Raw genomic sequence first — 17,068 nt, forward strand, 5'->3', positions numbered from 1 at the left:
TACTGTACTTTTTAACAAGGGCAAAAGAGGAAAACCGAGGAATAACAGACCCATTAGCCTAATGTCTGTGTTGGAGACATTGGAGTCTGTAATCGAGGGTAGCCTAACTGGGCACCCTAAATGTTCAGTTTATCAAAAAGTACAAGCATGGATTGATACCATGGATTGGTAGGTCATACCTGACGAACTTTCCAAATGAGAGTTCTGTGTATGAATGCATAACCAAGGTAATTAAATGAAATGCGGTTACAAATTCAAATTTGATGATATGATATAGTAGCCATTGCTGAGATATGGCTGCAAGATGGTCAGATTGGGAACTGAAGAATCAAGTAATAAAGTTTACAGGAGGGGCAGGGAAAATGGCAGCAAACACTTTTGAGGAGGTAGCTGAGGTAGTGGTTGGGGAGTGTCTATGAATGTTGTTTATATGGATTAGAGCATAGAGCAGGACAGTACAGGCCCCACAGCCCTCGATATTATGTTGACCTTTTATCCTACATTAAGGTCAACCACATAACCTTAATTTTACTATCATCCATGTGCCTATCCAAGAGACCCTTACATGTCCCTAATGTATCTGACCCTACTACCACTGCTGGTGGTGCATTCCGTGCACCCACCACTCTCTGTGTAAAGAACTGACTTCTGACGTCTCTCCTAAACCTTCCACCAAACACCTTAAAACGATGTCCCATCATAATAGCTATTTCCATGCAGTCCTCACAAACATTAAGGTCCCCCTCACTAGTGAAGACTGAAGCAAAGTATTCATTAAGAACCTTCTCTGACTCCGTATACAAATTCCTTCCACTATTCCTGATCTGCTGTATCCTTACTCTGGCCATCCTCTTGTTCCTCCACGTAAGTGTGGAACACCTTGGGATTTTCCTTAATTACCCCCCCCCCTCCCCCCCCAAGGCTTTTGCGTGACCCTTTCTAGCTGTCCTAAGTCCATTCTTCAGTTCTTTCCTGGCTACCTTGTAGCTGTTGCGCCCTGTCTGATCCTTACTACTTCAACCTTGCATAACTTTCTTCCTCTTGACCAGATGTTCCATATCTCTTGTCATTCAAGGTTTCTTTACCCGCCTATCCCTCCTTGTCTCATTGGGACAGATCTATCCAGCACTCGCAACAAGTGCTACTTAAGCAGCCTCCACATTTCTGTCGTGCGTTTATGAAGAGTATCTGTTCCCAATTTATGTGCAACAGTTCCTGCCATTGTAATTCAATACTTGCCCATACCCCATACCATCTGTCCTTGTTTTTCTGCGTGACTATAGTAAAGGTCAGGGAGTTGTGATTACTATCACCAAAATGCTGTCTCACTAAGAGATCTAACACCTGGACTAGTTCGTTGCCAAGCATCAAATCGAATATGGCCCCTGCTAGTTGGCCTACCTACATATTGAGTCAAGAATCCTTCCTGGACACACCTGAAAATCTGCTCCATCCAAACTCAATATTAGGGAAGTTGAAGCCATGACAACCCTTGGTATTTCTGCAACTTTCCAAAATCTGCCTCCCCATATGCTCTTCCGTGTCTCAATTGCTATTGGGAGGGTCCCAAGAAAGTGACTGCTCCTTTCCTGTTTCTGACTTCCACCCACACCCAAACCCTCCTTGATGACCTCCCTTTGTGCAGCTCTGAGACTATTTAGCAGTGTCACTCCCCCACCTCTTTTACCTCCCACCCCATTCCTTTTGAAACATCTAAACTCCAGAACATCCAACAACTACTACTGTGCCTGTGATATCCAGTGGTCACAACATCGTAGCTCCAAGTACTGATCCATCCTCTTCAGTTCATGACCCTTATTCCTGACGCTTATTGTGTTGAAATAGACAAACTTCAACCCATCACACTGACTGCACCTTTATCCTAGCAACTGCGCATCCTTCCTCATGTACACTCCATGTTGTATCTGCCTGTTCACCAGCTACCCCATCCTCTGATTTGCTTCCCATCCCCCTGCCAAACTAGTTTAAACCCACCCGAGGAGTTCTGGCAAACTTCCTGCCCAGGATATTGTACCCCTGCAGTTAAGTGCAACCTGTCTTTGTTGTGCAGATCCCACTTTCCCCAGAAGGTATCCCAATGATCCACACATATGAAGCCCTCCCTCAGATACCAGCTCTGCAGCCACATGTTCAGCTGCATGCAGTCCCTATTCCTAGCCTCACTAGCCCATGGCAAAGGTAGCAATTCTGAGATTACTACTCTGCTCATACCGTCTTTTAGCTTCCAACCTAACTTCCTAGACAGAAGAACTTCAATTATCCGAATATCAATTAGCTAAAGGAAATCTCGAGGTCCCAACAGAAACATTTACATCAAAAATGTGTTTCCAACACTCATCTCTTATTTTGTTTAGTGATTAAAAGTGAACCCAATGCTGCCGAGAGTAGTCCTGTCTCGAAATGATTAACTTCCTAATATCTGTTTCTGTCTCTTCCCACACTTTTTTTTTCCCCTGGAGTTCTGCACGGTAGTGTACCCTAAACACCACCACCACCACCCCGCCTAGATAATCTCATCAACATTGTCCTGTACAGGGCAAAGGTAGTCTCTGTCAAAAAGTGGCAGTAAAAAGGTGTGTGCGCGCGCGCGTGTGCACACTATTTGGAGACTCCTCCCCCCCGCACCCCCCAAAAGGCAATACCAACAGCAGCAGTCTTGTTGGTGTCTCCATCCTCTGATTTGCTTCCCTTCCCTCTGCCAAACTAGTTTAAACCCACCCGAAGAGCTCTAGCAAACTTCCTGCCCAGGATATTGTACCCCTGTAGTTCAAGTGCAACCTGTCTTGGTTGTGCAGATCCCACTTTCCCCAGAAGGTATCCAAATGATCCACACAGATGAAGTTCTCCCTGCGACACTAGCTCTGCAGCCACATGAGAGAGGGCAGCGGGGAGGGTGCAGAGGGGCAGTGTTTCATGGGCAGTGTTGGATGAATTTGGGGCGGGTGGGCAGGGGGCAGAGTAGGTAAGGTTTGGGGGGTGGTGGTGGAACAGGTTTTGGGCAGGCGAGGATCAGTGTTGGATGGGTTTGAGGGAAGGTTGGAGTGGTGTTGGACGGGTTTGAGCAGTGGGCAGGGTGCAGTGTCAGATGGGTTTGAGGATGGTGTTGGATGGGTTTGTGGGGCCAGCGGCGGGCAGTGTTGGACAGGTTTGGGGGTGGTGTTGGAAGGGTTTGGGTAGTGGGCTGGTGGGCGGTGTTGGATGGGTTCTGATGGGGCAGTGGGGGGGCAGTGTTGGATGGGCGGCGGATGCCCCTCTTCCCCCCCCCCCCCCCCTTCACTTCCCTCCCCCCTCCTCCCCCCCCCCCCTCCCCTCCCCTCCTCCCCCCCCCTTCCCCTTCCTCCTCTCCTCTCCCCTTTCCCCCTCTCTCCCCCTCCCCCTCCCCCTCCCTCTCCCCCCCGTAAGGGTGGAGACAAGGACATGTGGTTGGAGATTTTTTTCAACTGCAAGACATAAGAATATTAACCTTTAAAAATTAGGGTCAAACCATTTAGGAGAGATGTTAAGACGTACTTGCAGAAGCAAAGTATAGAAGATGTTTGGAACTTTCTTCCATAATTAGCGGTTGGTGATCAGTCAGTTGTTAATTTTAAATCCAAGATTCATAAAACTTGGTTAGACGCAAAGGTGTTAAGTGATATAGGCTATAGGCAGGTCTATGGCATTACGCCACAGATCAGCCATGACCTTGTTCAACGTTGAAAAGGCTGAAGGAGCTGATGGCCTATTCCTGTTCCTAAATTCATACAATGGAAACAAATGAAAAATCTGTAGTTACACTTATCTGGGAGGAAGTTACACACTGCAACTTAATCACCAGAGTTTTGATGCCATATATTGGTTTATAAACTTGTTAGGTCCCTTCAATTATCTTCAGTTTCCTTGTGTGTGTGTAAGTAATGCATATTTCAATTTAACCATTCACATCCCTACTTGTCACATTTGAGTTCGCCTTGAAGTTTGAAAGCTTTGCCAAATGAATTGGGAGGTATTGCAACTGATTGTGACAGTTGATTTGAAAGTAACTGTGTATGACAGGGTTTTTAATACTGCAAGGTTGTTTTTTTCCTACCTTTTTTAGAATCTGCCACTTAAGGTATTTTTAGGACAGTGTATTAAGAGGTGGATTACCATTGGCCTCATTTTTTTGCATCAATAAACAAAGGTAGAAGTTTAAAATCAGTGAATAACCTGTAGGCTCATTCGTTGCTGAGAATTTTGTCCATTTTGCTTTCTAGAAAAATTAATCACACTTCATTTTGGTACAAGAACTGCACAGGTGAAGTAACTTGGGAGTTCCTGCACGTTCAAATTGAAGAACCAAAATCTGTGTGAGGGTGCAAAAGCTACATCAAAATTTCACTTGCCAAAACTGCTTTTTGCAAATTCTGCAGCAAGTATTCTTGTGTCAGTGAAGTTTGAATTTATTGGCAGCTAAGATATATCAGAGATTATATTTTCTAAAGCAGATTAATGCATATCATCAAAACAATTCTGTCAGCCCGTTTTGCCAAGCTTTGATTTTATTTGTAGGTTGATGGAAAACTACTTTGTTGGCTCTGTACACTTTCATATAAACGCGTTCTGCAGAAAACAAAAGAACAGAGAAAGAACTTGGGCTCTCACTCCTCCTCGTCTTCAACTTCATTGCCAGAAAAAGATCTCTCTAAACATCACCATAGTACTAGTCGTCACAAGTGAGTTTGTTATTCATTTCTTTTTAAAAACAAATGGTGTGTAGGTATCTTACATTCATGTCAAGGACTTTTTTTTTGTCACTTAGGTTCCTAGTTTTTATTGTTCCTTTTGCACCTTTTGAGCATGCTTTGAAATTATAAATTTCAGCCAAGTCTTGATACTTTGATAATGTTTTATAATGGAATTCTTGCATAATATCTTCTCAATTTGGTCATCTTTCCTTGTTGGATCCCATTTCCCCACCAAGTTCAATGCCAATTAAAAAGATTTTTAATGTTGCAATTTTGTGATGCACTTGAAGCAATTAACATAGACAGACAGGAGGTTCCAGGTGGTTTGGCAGGCTTAAAAGTAGATAAATCTCCAGGGCCAGGTGAAAGATATCCAGAATTGTTGAGTGAAACAAAGGAGAAATTAGCAAGGGTGCTTGAAAGAATTTTGAACTACCCTGGCCATAGTAGAGGTGATGGAGGATAGCCAGTGTGGTACTGTAATTCAAGAAGGGAGCAAGGAATAAACCTGGAAACTTCACACTGGTAGGTTTCCCACCTCAGTGGTACAGAAACTACTGGAAGCACTTGAGGGACAGAGATAATCTGCCTTTGGAGAGGCAGTGATTTAATCAAGAACAGTCAACTTGGTTTTGTTGAAGAGAAGACATGTTTGAACAAGGTTCTTTTTAATCACTCGTCAGATGTGGCATTGCTGGTCAGACACCATTAATTGTCCGTGCCTAGTTGCCCTTCAGAAGGTGGTGGTGAACCACCTTCTTGAACCACTGCAGTCTGTGTGCTGTAGGTTGACCCAGAATTTTGACCTAGGTCACTGAAGGAATGATGTATTTTCAAGTTAGGATGGTAAATTGCTTGGAGAGGAACTTGCAAGTTGTGGTCTTCTCATGTATTTAGGTCCCTATCACCCTTCTAGATGGAAATGGTCAGCTGTTGAGAAAGTGCTCTTGGAGCTTTGGTGAATTTCTGCACTGCATCTTGTAAACCCAGGGAACAAAGTGCTTTAGGTCCCACCCAGCTTGGTGGATATTTGTAATACTCCACAAAGAATACCTTTTTCACCTTTGGCACCCTGTGTGTTGCTTCCAACTGTTGTTCAACATGCTTTATCTGCAAGGGAAGAGCGTATGTGTAATCACTGGGTGGTTTCCATGCTCCTATTTAACCTGAAGCCATGAGACGACTTGGAGTCTGAATTCAGGACAACTGTCCTATCTTTGCTGCTGGCCAGGACGTTGCCAAGAAAAATGAATTCTGTCTGACACATTGTGTAAGTTATGATTTTGAGAGTATTACTATGTCTATAGCTTGATGACTGAGAGACAACTCTTCTAATTTTGGCACTAGCCCCCCAGATGTTAGTGAGGAGGACTTTGCAGGGTTGACCGTACTGTTCTGCCATTGTCATCTTTGTTGCCACATAGTCTGTTCAGTTCATTTCTTTGTTGTAACTTGGTAGTGATTGATACAACAGCGCGGCTTGATTGTCTGTTTCAAAGGGTAGTTGAGAGTTGTAGAGATGTACAGCATGGAAACAAACCCTTCGGTCCAACCCGTCCATGCCGACCAGATATCCCAACCCAATCTAGTCCCACCTGCCAGCATCTGGCCCATACCCCTCCAAACGCTTCCTATTCATATACCCATCCAAATGCTTCTTAAATGTTGCAATTTCCCAACCTCCACCATTTTCTCTGACAACTCATGCCATATACATACCACCCTCTGTGTGAAAACGTTGCCCCTTAGGTCTCTTTATATCTTTCCCCTCTCACCCTAAACCTATGCCCTCTAGTTCTGGACTCCCCAACCCCAGGGAAAAGACTTTGCCTATTTACCCTATCCATGCCCCTCATTATTTTGTAAACCTCTATAAGGTCACCCCTGAGCCTCCGACGCTCCGGGGAAAGCAGCCCAGCCTGTTCAGCCTCTCCCTGTAGCTCAAATCCTCCAATCCTGGCAACATCCTTGTAAATTGTTTCTGAACCCTTTCAAGTTTCACTTCACCTTTCCAACAGGAAGGAGACCATAATTGCAGGCAATATTCCAACAGTGGTCTAACCAATGTCTTGTACAGCTACAACATGACCTCCCAACTCCTGTACTCAATACTCTGACCAATAAAGTAAAGCCCTGCCTTGCTGTCGGTCTGGAGTCAAATGTTGTCCATACTAGGTAAGGATAGAGGATTTCTTTCCCTGAAGAACATTTGTCATTGGTGAACGACTTTTGAAATTTTCAGAAGTGACCAGGTGTTTAGATGAGGGCAACGTCTTTGATTGTAGTCTACTTGAATTTCACGAAGGCTTTTGATGAAGACCTAAATGAGAGACTAATGGCCAATGGGCCATTAAGGAAATTTGGCAAATTGGGTCCAATTAGCTGAGTGGGAGTACATGGAGGGTGATGATTGAGGGGTGATTTGGATTAGAATGTAAAAATAAAAGAAATTATGGACCCTTGAAATGAGACACATAAACAGAAATTGCTGTAAAGCTCAGCAGGTATGGCAGCATCTGTGAGAGAAAGCAGAATTCATGTTTCAGGCCCAGGGACCCTTCTTCAGACTGATCAGTGATAATTGAACTTCAATCCAAATAAATAAGCTGATGCACTTGGACAGGACAAACAAGACAAGGGAATACATAGCTGTAGCACGTTCAGCACGGAAACAGGCCTTTTGGTCAATTCATCCGTGACGACCAGATAGCCTAAATTAATCTAGTCCCATTTGCTAGCATTTGGCCCATATCACTCTAAACCAATGGGCCATTAAGGAAATTTGGCAAATTGGGTCCAATTAGCTGAGTGGGAGTACATGGAGGGTGATGATTGAGGGGTGATTTAGATTAGAATGTAAATCTGTTCATCTGTTGATGAACCCATCCTTTCAAATGATCTAATTGTATGAGCTTCTACCACTTCCTCTGGCTGTGCGTTCCATACGTGTACCACTCTGTATAGAAAGTTGTTCCTTGGGTACCTTTTTAAATCTTTCCCTTTTCACCTTAAACCTAAGGGTGGGGTGGGGGGCGGGGAAGAAACCTAGCCTATACAGCTTTTCCTTACAGCTCAAAACCTTTAATCCTAGAAACATTCTTGTAAATTGTCTGATCCCTTTCAAATTTAACAATAGTTAACAGTAAGATCCTGGGAGGCACTGAGAATCAGAGTGACCTCTATGTTTCAAGATGAAGTGGTGAAGGAGACATAGAAGATACTTGGCTTTGTTATTAAGGCACAGAGCAGACATGTTATGCTGGAACTATATAAAATATAGATAGGCCGTCGTGTTTTGTGCAGATTTGGAAGGAATATGATTGTACTGGAGAGGGAGAAGAGATTTACCAGGATGTTGCTTGAACTATAGAGTTTCTGCTATGAAGGCCGATTGAACAGATTAGGATTGGTTTCTTTTAGGGCAGTAGAGGGAAGATGTGATTGAGTTGTATAAATGATGAGTGGTGTATGTTGTGAAGACAGGAACAGTCTTTTCCCCCTTTGAAAGAATCAATGACTGAGTGCATACATTTAAAGTATGGGGTAGAAGATATCAAAGATGCTGGGAAAATGGAACTTGCTGGCAAGAAGAGTGATAGAAGCAGAAAACCTCAGCAATTAACTATTTGGATCTGTGTTTGCAATGTCAAGGCATACAAGGACAAGGGTCAAGTGCTAGAAATCAGGATTAAAGTGGTTAGATTGTTATTCTTGATCTGTATGGATGCAGTGGGCCAAAGGCCTTTTTTTGTGTTGAGGATCTCTGACTCTATAATAAAGAAAGTTTGGCAGGGTATCTTAGAGCCCATGGTGTTGTAGATAGATAGTAATTGGTATGAATCGAGAACTGGCGAATGGGGAGGAAACAGCAAGTGAGGGCAATGGTGATGTGACCAGTAGAGTTCCACAGTGGTCAGTGCTGAGACATCAACTGTTTCAACATGTATTCATAACTTGGATGAAGGAAGAAATATACTGTAGCCAAACTTGTGAGCAATGCCAAAAGCAGGTAGATTGTGAGAGATGCGCAACTAGTTTACAGAGAGAAATTGATAGCTTAAATGTGAAAAAAGTTGGTAAATGGAATATAATGTGGGAAAATGCAATGTTTTTCATTTTAAAAAGGAGAACATAAGAGCAATATTATTTAAATGGAGAAAAAAAACCTGCAGAAAGCTGCAACAAAAAGGGAATTGGTGCTTGTGTACAAAACATTAGAAAGCTAGCACACAGTGCGACATGTAATCAGAAAGGCTAACGGGATGTTGGCCTTTATTTCTCCAAGGGTGTTAGAGAAAAGGAGAAGATAGATCTTACTGCAACTGTGCAAGAGTACTATGAACAGTTTTAGCTTCCTTTATTGAAGAAAAGATATTGTTTCATTGTCTCGATTGCCTCCAATGTTCACCTAGCTGATCCCCAGTTTGGAAAGTTTATCTCCTGAATAAAAGCTGAACTTGGGACGATACTTCTAAGAGTTTCGAAGAATGAGAGGTGAAGGATTCTTAGAGGGATTGACAGGGTAAATGCTGAGAGGATGTTTCACCTCCCAGAAGAGTGTAAGACCAGAGGATATATTTTCAGAATAAAGGGACCCCAATTTGATATGGGGATGAGGAAGAATTTCTGTTTCGAAGGTTGTGAGAGTCTTTGGAACTTGTTGTCACAGAGCTGTATGGGCAGAATCCCTGTGTGTATTTAAAGCTAAGATGAATTCTTGTTCAGTTGGCAAATAGAGAGCTATCTGGAGAGGGCAGAAAAATGGACATGAATGTCGGATCAGGCATGACCCTATTGAATGATGGAGCAGGCTGTCTGGCTGAGCGGCCTACTTCTTTTCCTATTACTTATGATTTTGTGGAATTTTGCTAAAAATGATTATCCATAAGTTTCTCTCCCATATTCCTTGTTAAATATTTCTTGTTGACATGTATCTTTCTTTCTTGTGGGTGCCCCTTAAAAGGCTCATGTTGGTTGTCCATCCCGAATGCACCACAGTCACCCTAAAAAAAAATTTTCCAGCAAATTGGAAGATCTCCACAATTGGTGAAACTCCATTTAAGCTTTGTTTCTGCCAGGTAAAAACAATGACCGCAGATGCTAGAAACCAGTTTCTGGATTAGTGGTGCTGGAAAAGCATAACCGTTCAGGCAGCATCCGAGGAGCAGTAAAATCGATGTTTCGGGCAAAAGCCCTTCATCTCTTGTTTCTGCCTGTCAAAACTTAGTTTTCATCTAAGTGGATGTTTTCTTATTTGTATAGTTCCAACTTCAAAAATGATGCCCCTCTGTCTGTGGTATCTGATATTGCTAGGGTCCTGAGTGGGGAGAGAGATTACAAGTTTAAAGCTCCATATTTTGAATGGAGCGATTTTAATTAAGGGGATTGGTATGTAGTGAAGCCATCCAGTTGTTTAACTATTTTAGCATCTCTAATCAACAACCTTAGCTGACCTCCCTGAGATGGGCAGCTTTTATTTTCCTCTTTGATTCATGATCTCTGCCCTTCTTTGGCTAATAAAGTGAGCTTCTGGTATCAGTGGTGTAGAATTCAAATTGCTCTGCCTCCCAAATTTGCAGTGTGGCTAATTGCATAAATGTGAGGTAAGCCAATGTTCTGTTTCACCCACAGATGCATCCCACACAACTTGCATGGAAATTTGATCTGCTTAACAATCTCATACCAAATATCGCTGTATGTTAAATTGCTGAACTGAATTTGTACTTCTGTTTTAAATGAATAACCTTGTTGGAAAAGTTAACAAAGAACACCTGACTCTATATTTCAGAATTGGCAGCCTAAGTCCAGAGCAACAGCATGGAGTTTGGAAAATGAGGTAATATTTAGCTGTTATGTTAAGAAACTTTTTTACCGTCGTGTATTTGTAAGATTTATTTTAAATTTTACTATTTTCTCCCTGACCACCTTGTTAATCTGGAAATATTTATTGTACTATCTTTTGTGTCATGTTTTCTCATGTTGAAAATCCATCTATATACTTATGGAATCTAGACTGGAAGAATGCTGTATTTCACTAAAGTACAAAAAAACCTTATTGACTATTTTTTCCATTCCTGTAACAATTATTTGATTCACAATGTATTGCTCCTTCCTAATTGTGTTGAATTTGATAATCATCTACCTCATAAAAGTACCTGAACAATTTGGGAGACCAGATAACCTTGTATATTAAATATTGTTTCCATCTTTTGACTTGTTGCACCATGTGCAGACTGGTTAGTTAGAATGCCATTGTCTTTTCTTTCTACTCCATTAAGAATCTTGACTGCGTATTCTATCATCTCATATTTGTTCTTAATTTAGCACTAATTTTCAGTTGCAGGCTTGGTTGCATGAAAGTTGAAGGATACATTCTGAAATTAATGGTTGCTTTTCTGATACTGTAATCAAGATGTGTTATTAGAACAGTGCTCCAGGAGATAACACTCTGATCTATCATTACTTATGATCTTCATTATGATGACTATACCATGTAAAAGCAAAACATGATATGCAGTACTTTGAAAATGATAAAAAGTTCCAGTGGACTTGATGGAACATTGTTTGATAATGTATGATGCACAAACACACAAGAAGCCTAGTCAAAGAGAGGTTTAAAAGAAAGCGAAGAGTCATAAAACTTTTTTGTCAGAGAATTCCAGAGCGGAGCACCTAGACAACTCTAGGCACAACTGACAATATGGAGCAACTAAAGATTTGCCTGCACAATTGCAGACTTTTGTAGGCCTGGAGCAGATTGAAGTTCAGATGAGGCTATGGAGGGATTTACAAACAAGCATGAGAATTGTTAAATTGAGGCATTGTCAATTTGGGTCAGCAAGTACGATAATAGTGTGTGAACCAGTTTTGGTGTTACTTTGAATGTGAACTTTGCAGATTTGGATATGTGCTTCATTTTATGTGTAATGGAGGATAGGATGCTAGCCAAGAGCACTGGATTTGTGAATTCAAGTGGTAATGAAATATGTATGAAGTTTCAGAAAAGATGAATTGAGGAACTGCAGATACAGGCAATGTTGGGCAATTTATGCAGCTCAGAATGTGTTTAAAAATGATTTTTGTTGAGCTGTAGCCAAGTTGATAAAGTTAGCAATGGTGGTTAAATTATTCAACTTCAAATTCTATGGAGTACTGAGGTCATTTATTTAATGTTCTGTTATTTTAAATCATAAAGTTTCTTAAAAAGTCATTGATCATTTAAAATAGGATTGCATTGATTTTTACCTGTACTAAAAATGGCAATTAGTCAGTTTACAATTCCATTTTATACTTAATGCTGATTTTCCAACAAAAGAGATGCTGCCAACTTATTAAAACTCCTTCAGCTTTATCTTAAATTTTCTGGAATCCATCCTCATGTAGAATCATTTGTATGATGTATTTCTTTTGAGTGTAATTGAGCAAAAATTTAATTCTCTTGCTCAGTTCAGTAGGCTTATTTTGTGTTACTGCTTGACAGCCAAACAAAAGCATGCTTTTTTGAAGAAGTTTGTTTTCTAACAGACTTAGGAAAAATTACTTTGAATTCTTGCGAAACTCTTTAGTTTGTATATGTACAGGTAGCCAACAACTTTTAATTCTGCATAGATTTTGGTCTTCATTATGGAAGTACTTGTTCTAAATTACTTTATTAATTTTCTTTTACAAATAGACACTGTATTTCACCTGTGTGATTTAGTGGCAGTTCAGGCTTCCTCCAATGTAGGGCTAATTTCTGTCATCCTTAACAACTGCCTCAGCTTTGAGCATTTGTGTTTGTTTTTACAGCTATTTCTGTGAAGCTGTATAAGCTCAAAGGGTGAGTAACAGAATTAACTCCACCAAATTACACAACCGCACCAAAAACATTTGATTTAAGTAATAAAATGTGAAGAACAACAGTACATAAAGACTAAATATTATGTACAGAATTGCTGTATACAGACTATCAAGGAAGAAATCTGTACATTTGTTGATTTCTGAGCTGGTCCTTGTTTCAATGTTTTATGCTTTAGAGCTGCTGGTTAGAGACGGCTTGGGCGCAGCCATGACAGTAAGAACAAGAAGAGTAGGTTCCGGTCAGCATAGTACCCATAGGCTGGAAGTTCTTCATATTCCCAAAGCATGAAGCACAATAACAAGGGCAACTGATACTTGTATAGGGTAGGTATTCAAACTGGAGTGGGGCAGGGCGTAATGTTGGTGGGGGAGAGGCAGATTTGGCAGATTACAGATTGTTTTAAGCATTTGCTAACTTATGAGGACTTTAATTTCCCTCTTGTGAGGATATACGCTTTCTGCAATGGTGGCACTGTTTTACTTCTGAGTAGTCAACAGTGTTCTTTATCAAGCAGTCCACCACTCACCTATGCAATGAAGTATTTCTTTAAAAGCTTCAGAATTAAGGTGATAGACTTGCCAGACGTCTTGGGTTTCAAAAAATTATTGACTTCTTCATTTCTAAAATTTACAATTGAGGAAGATTTGAAGAGTTAAAATTATCTTAAAGGAAATGCCAAAGTGATTTTTAGTATCGCAAGCTTTTAATTAATTACCCAATTTATACCACAATTAATAAATTTTTACTTCTGCCATCACATTTAACCTTTCCAAGGTATCATTTTTTTCAAGACGTCTTGCCTAACTCTGGAAATTTTGTTTCCATTGTCGCACCATTTCTTCAGTTCCTGGAATTCATTCTAGCTGTCTCGTTTTTCTCACCTCACATCACTGATCTTTGTTCTTTGCTCACCACCAGACTGTCTAATTGCTAGATGCAATCCCTGAACCTTTTATTATCCCCTTTGTATCAAAGTCATCATCTTCCAATCTTGTGCGAGAAATCTCTCTTTCCTGGTCAATACCAGCAATACTTCTACCTACTTCCATTTTTGCATTTTTCAACTCTTCTCATTGCCAATAGTATACGCAAACGTCATGCACTGTTAATAAGTCCAGGAGTTGATCTTCAGTAGCCTGGGAAAATTTATGTACTGATGTTTCACTTGGCAATGAGTGTGGTTTAATACACGCACGCTCATTTGGAAGTTTGTTTCCTGTTTCACCTATTGAAATAGAAGGATAAAAAAATCAGATTTGTAAATGCTGCTATTTTGATTTATGTCCTCCGGTACCAAGCGTGCATTATTATAAAATATACCCATATGCTCCAATTTCTTACCTTTTTGATTTGGTTAAGATACACCATTACAAATTGGTATTGTAACTCTTTCGTGATACTTTAGCTCATATGTAAGTGGGCACTTGCAACGTATGACAGCCTTCAGTAAAGCATTCATTTTGTTTTTGTTCATTTTAAAATTTCTAGCATCTTTCTGTATTCTTTTTCACTACCATTGCTTTATTCCCAACATTTTAAAATACGCCAACACCTTAAAATATCATTGTAGAATTATCACAATCCAGAAGTAGTTCATTTCACCCATCTTGTCTGTGCTGCTTCAAAGGAGCAATTTCACACTCTGCTGTGGCCATCCCTCTCCCTATCTCTGCTCACTGTTCCTTTTCAGATATTTAAAATATTTATTAAATGTGGAAGGAAGCTGTTATCTTTATGGAAAGCAAACAAGTCAGCCTATTTTCCAGACACCTTTTGTGTTCAATAAATTGAAGATTTCTGTCCCTACTACTTATTTTGGGCATTAGGTTCCAGGGGCCTGCCTTTCTGGGTACAGAAACATTTCCTCATTCTCCTTCTGATCCTCTTGCCCGTCACTTTAAAACTCTATGGCCCCTAATCGCTGATCCTTTCGCTTGTATTAAAAAAAAAATTTTTTTATACCTATTCTATCCAGGCACCTTGTATTCATGAGCATTTCCATCAAATCTCTCTTCAGTCTTCTCTGTCTCAAGAGAAACTCCAGCCTATCCGATCACTTTTATTCACAACAACTTTGCAGTTCTGGTAGCAGCATTGGCAATCTCCTTTTTGTAGTGCAATTATATATTTTTCTGAAGGTGACCATGAGTGCACTTTGGTTCTTGAGTAGTGGCCTAACTAATGTTTTATTTAACTGCAGCACATCTTCCTTCCTCTTCTATTTCAATAAGTCAGGTAATGAAGAAAATTTCTGCTTTTCTAACTACTTTATCAAATTATTATCCAATATCTATTAAAAGATGTCATCTTTAACAAAAAGATCTAAATGTTTACAACGCTGATTATAAGCTAGTTAGTCCATAATGTTTGTGCTGGTTGACAGAGCTACCCAAATGTGCACCACTTTCCTGTTTTTGGTGTCTGTATCTGCTCATGATACTTGCAAGACTAATTGCAATGATTTAAATCTTTGATCCTCTCTGATAATTATAGGTCACCCTTATTAATTCTATTTCGGCTATAATTATCATTTTATACATTTCTGTTGAATTATCTCTCCATCTCCTCTGTTTCAAAGAAAAACCAATCTTGCCCTATCAGTCTGTCTTCGTAGCTATTTTGTACAGTACAATTTAGATATCTATCACCATATTCATAGAATCTAAACCTGAAAATACAAATATTCCTTAACACTATAATGTTATTTTACTAGCGCCCATCACAGGGAGGGGGTTGAAATTTCTTTGGGCAGTGATGCTGTGTAGGTTTGTAAATTTTTCATTGGCAGGTTGGGTTTTAGACTGCTACCACTTGTTGAAGGACATTACGCAGGTGTCAGGCTGTATGCTGCCTGCTCCTAGGGAATCTACATAGTTTGTACGGTATTGTGAACAATTTTTTTGTTATACTGACCACTGTCATAGGCAATCTACAAAATGATGAATTAATGTAGATTAGTGTTGGTTGCAAAATAATAATGCATTTTGGAAGTGTGATGATGTATTCAATCAATTTTGATTCTGTTCCTGTGGCATATAACCACCCACTCAACCATGCTCACCACAAGCTGGAGTAGAATAAATATGTAGAAGAGGCTAGATGTAATAAAGGTAATTAACTCTGGAAAGATGTGGAGGCCAACAAATTATCTTTTCATACTTGGATACAATGTAATTAGACTGGGAGGAAAAATGGATTTATCAGTGGCTGACAAATACTTTCATCTTCACTCCTTATTTATCAAAACAGAAGTAGACAATGTTGAAATCTAAATCCTAACTTGAGTGGTGTTAATGGGAAAATACGTACAGCCTCAAATGTTTATGTACAAAAAAGATGAGTTTGACAGTGTCTTTTCCTGTTTGCAATTTGTTGTTTGTTACAGATGATAATATGCCACTTTAGTAGCTGTGATGCTAGTGTCCCAAGTATCCAGTTTCTCTGTATCCTGTGCATCTTGATCTTAATTTGATATGTAGGATTCATAGGAAGAGGGTAGGTATTACAAATGTGGTAGAGGGAAATACTGTTTCTCTCTTCTCTTCCCACTTCCCTCACCCCTGAAAAAAAATGGAGTTTGAACATGATGTTTGAGGATAGGTAATCTTAAAATAAAACCTTGAAAATGGATATCAGGCTCAATCTGATAAATTCTGAAGTGGTAGACTGAGTAGCCTGGATCTTGCAGCTGCTTCAGAGATGGCTTATTTCTAGATTTGCTTCTAGATTTCTTGGTCGTAACATTTCCGTATAAGATTTTATTCAGTTTTGATTTATAAGTATGTGAATAAAAAAATGTTTGGGATAGGGGCGAAGGCGCAGGCAGGTGGAACTAGTTTAGTTTGGGATTATAGTCGGCATGGACTGGTTTGACCGAAAGATCTGTTTCTATACTCCATGATTCTGGCTCTAAATTAATTTGATTTACCCAGAACACATTGACCTAGGATTTGAATCCCTGTTTAAACCTTTTGAATTTTGATCCCCTTGATTCACAATTGGCTTTAAATAGGCATCAAGAGGTGAGATATTTGCTGTGATTAACATCTAAGTTGTTTACTTTGAGCTTAATGACTAATCTCGATTTATAGCTAAACTGTGAATGGGATATAAAGTAGGATATTTGAATCTGCTCTTCCAAGCAGTGAGATTCCTTGCTTAGTATTGTTCCTGCCCCTATATCCAATGTTTTAATGTATTTCATTACGTTTTATAGGTTTATATTGAATTCAGTTCACTGAATTCAGATTTTTAGCTTGATGCTTCAGAAGTGTTTTTATTGCCTTTTACTACTTCTATTTTACCGTCAACAAATAGAATTTGTTTATAATTTAAACATATCTTTTTGTTTATAGCCATAAGTCGTCGTCATCTAGTATTCAAAATGAAGCTCCAAAGAAAAAGCCAAAACTTGAAACAAAGCCCTCCAATGGAGACAGGTAAGCACTGGGAATTAGACTTATATAATATTATTTGAGATTGGAAGAGTTTGTATATTTCA

The 17,068-nt window shown here is 39.9% G+C and overlaps 1 protein-coding gene across 5 annotated transcripts in view; it reads left to right on the plus strand.

Annotated features, from left to right (window-relative positions):
* fam76b (family with sequence similarity 76 member B) overlaps nt 1-17,068 on the plus strand; it is a 216,236-nt gene that overhangs the window by 30,285 nt on the left and 168,883 nt on the right. For all 5 annotated transcript variants that reach the window (XM_060826568.1, XM_060826564.1, XM_060826566.1 and 2 more), the window contains 3 exons: nt 4,552-4,715; nt 10,516-10,563; nt 16,923-17,006. In XM_060826568.1, coding sequence (XP_060682551.1) covers nt 4,552-4,715; nt 10,516-10,563; nt 16,923-17,006 — 296 coding nt within the window. The remainder of the gene's footprint in view (nt 1-4,551; nt 4,716-10,515; nt 10,564-16,922; nt 17,007-17,068) is intronic.

Source organism: Hemiscyllium ocellatum, chromosome 6, assembly GCF_020745735.1.
Source record: "Hemiscyllium ocellatum isolate sHemOce1 chromosome 6, sHemOce1.pat.X.cur, whole genome shotgun sequence".
NCBI classification, from domain to species: domain Eukaryota; kingdom Metazoa; phylum Chordata; class Chondrichthyes; order Orectolobiformes; family Hemiscylliidae; genus Hemiscyllium; species Hemiscyllium ocellatum.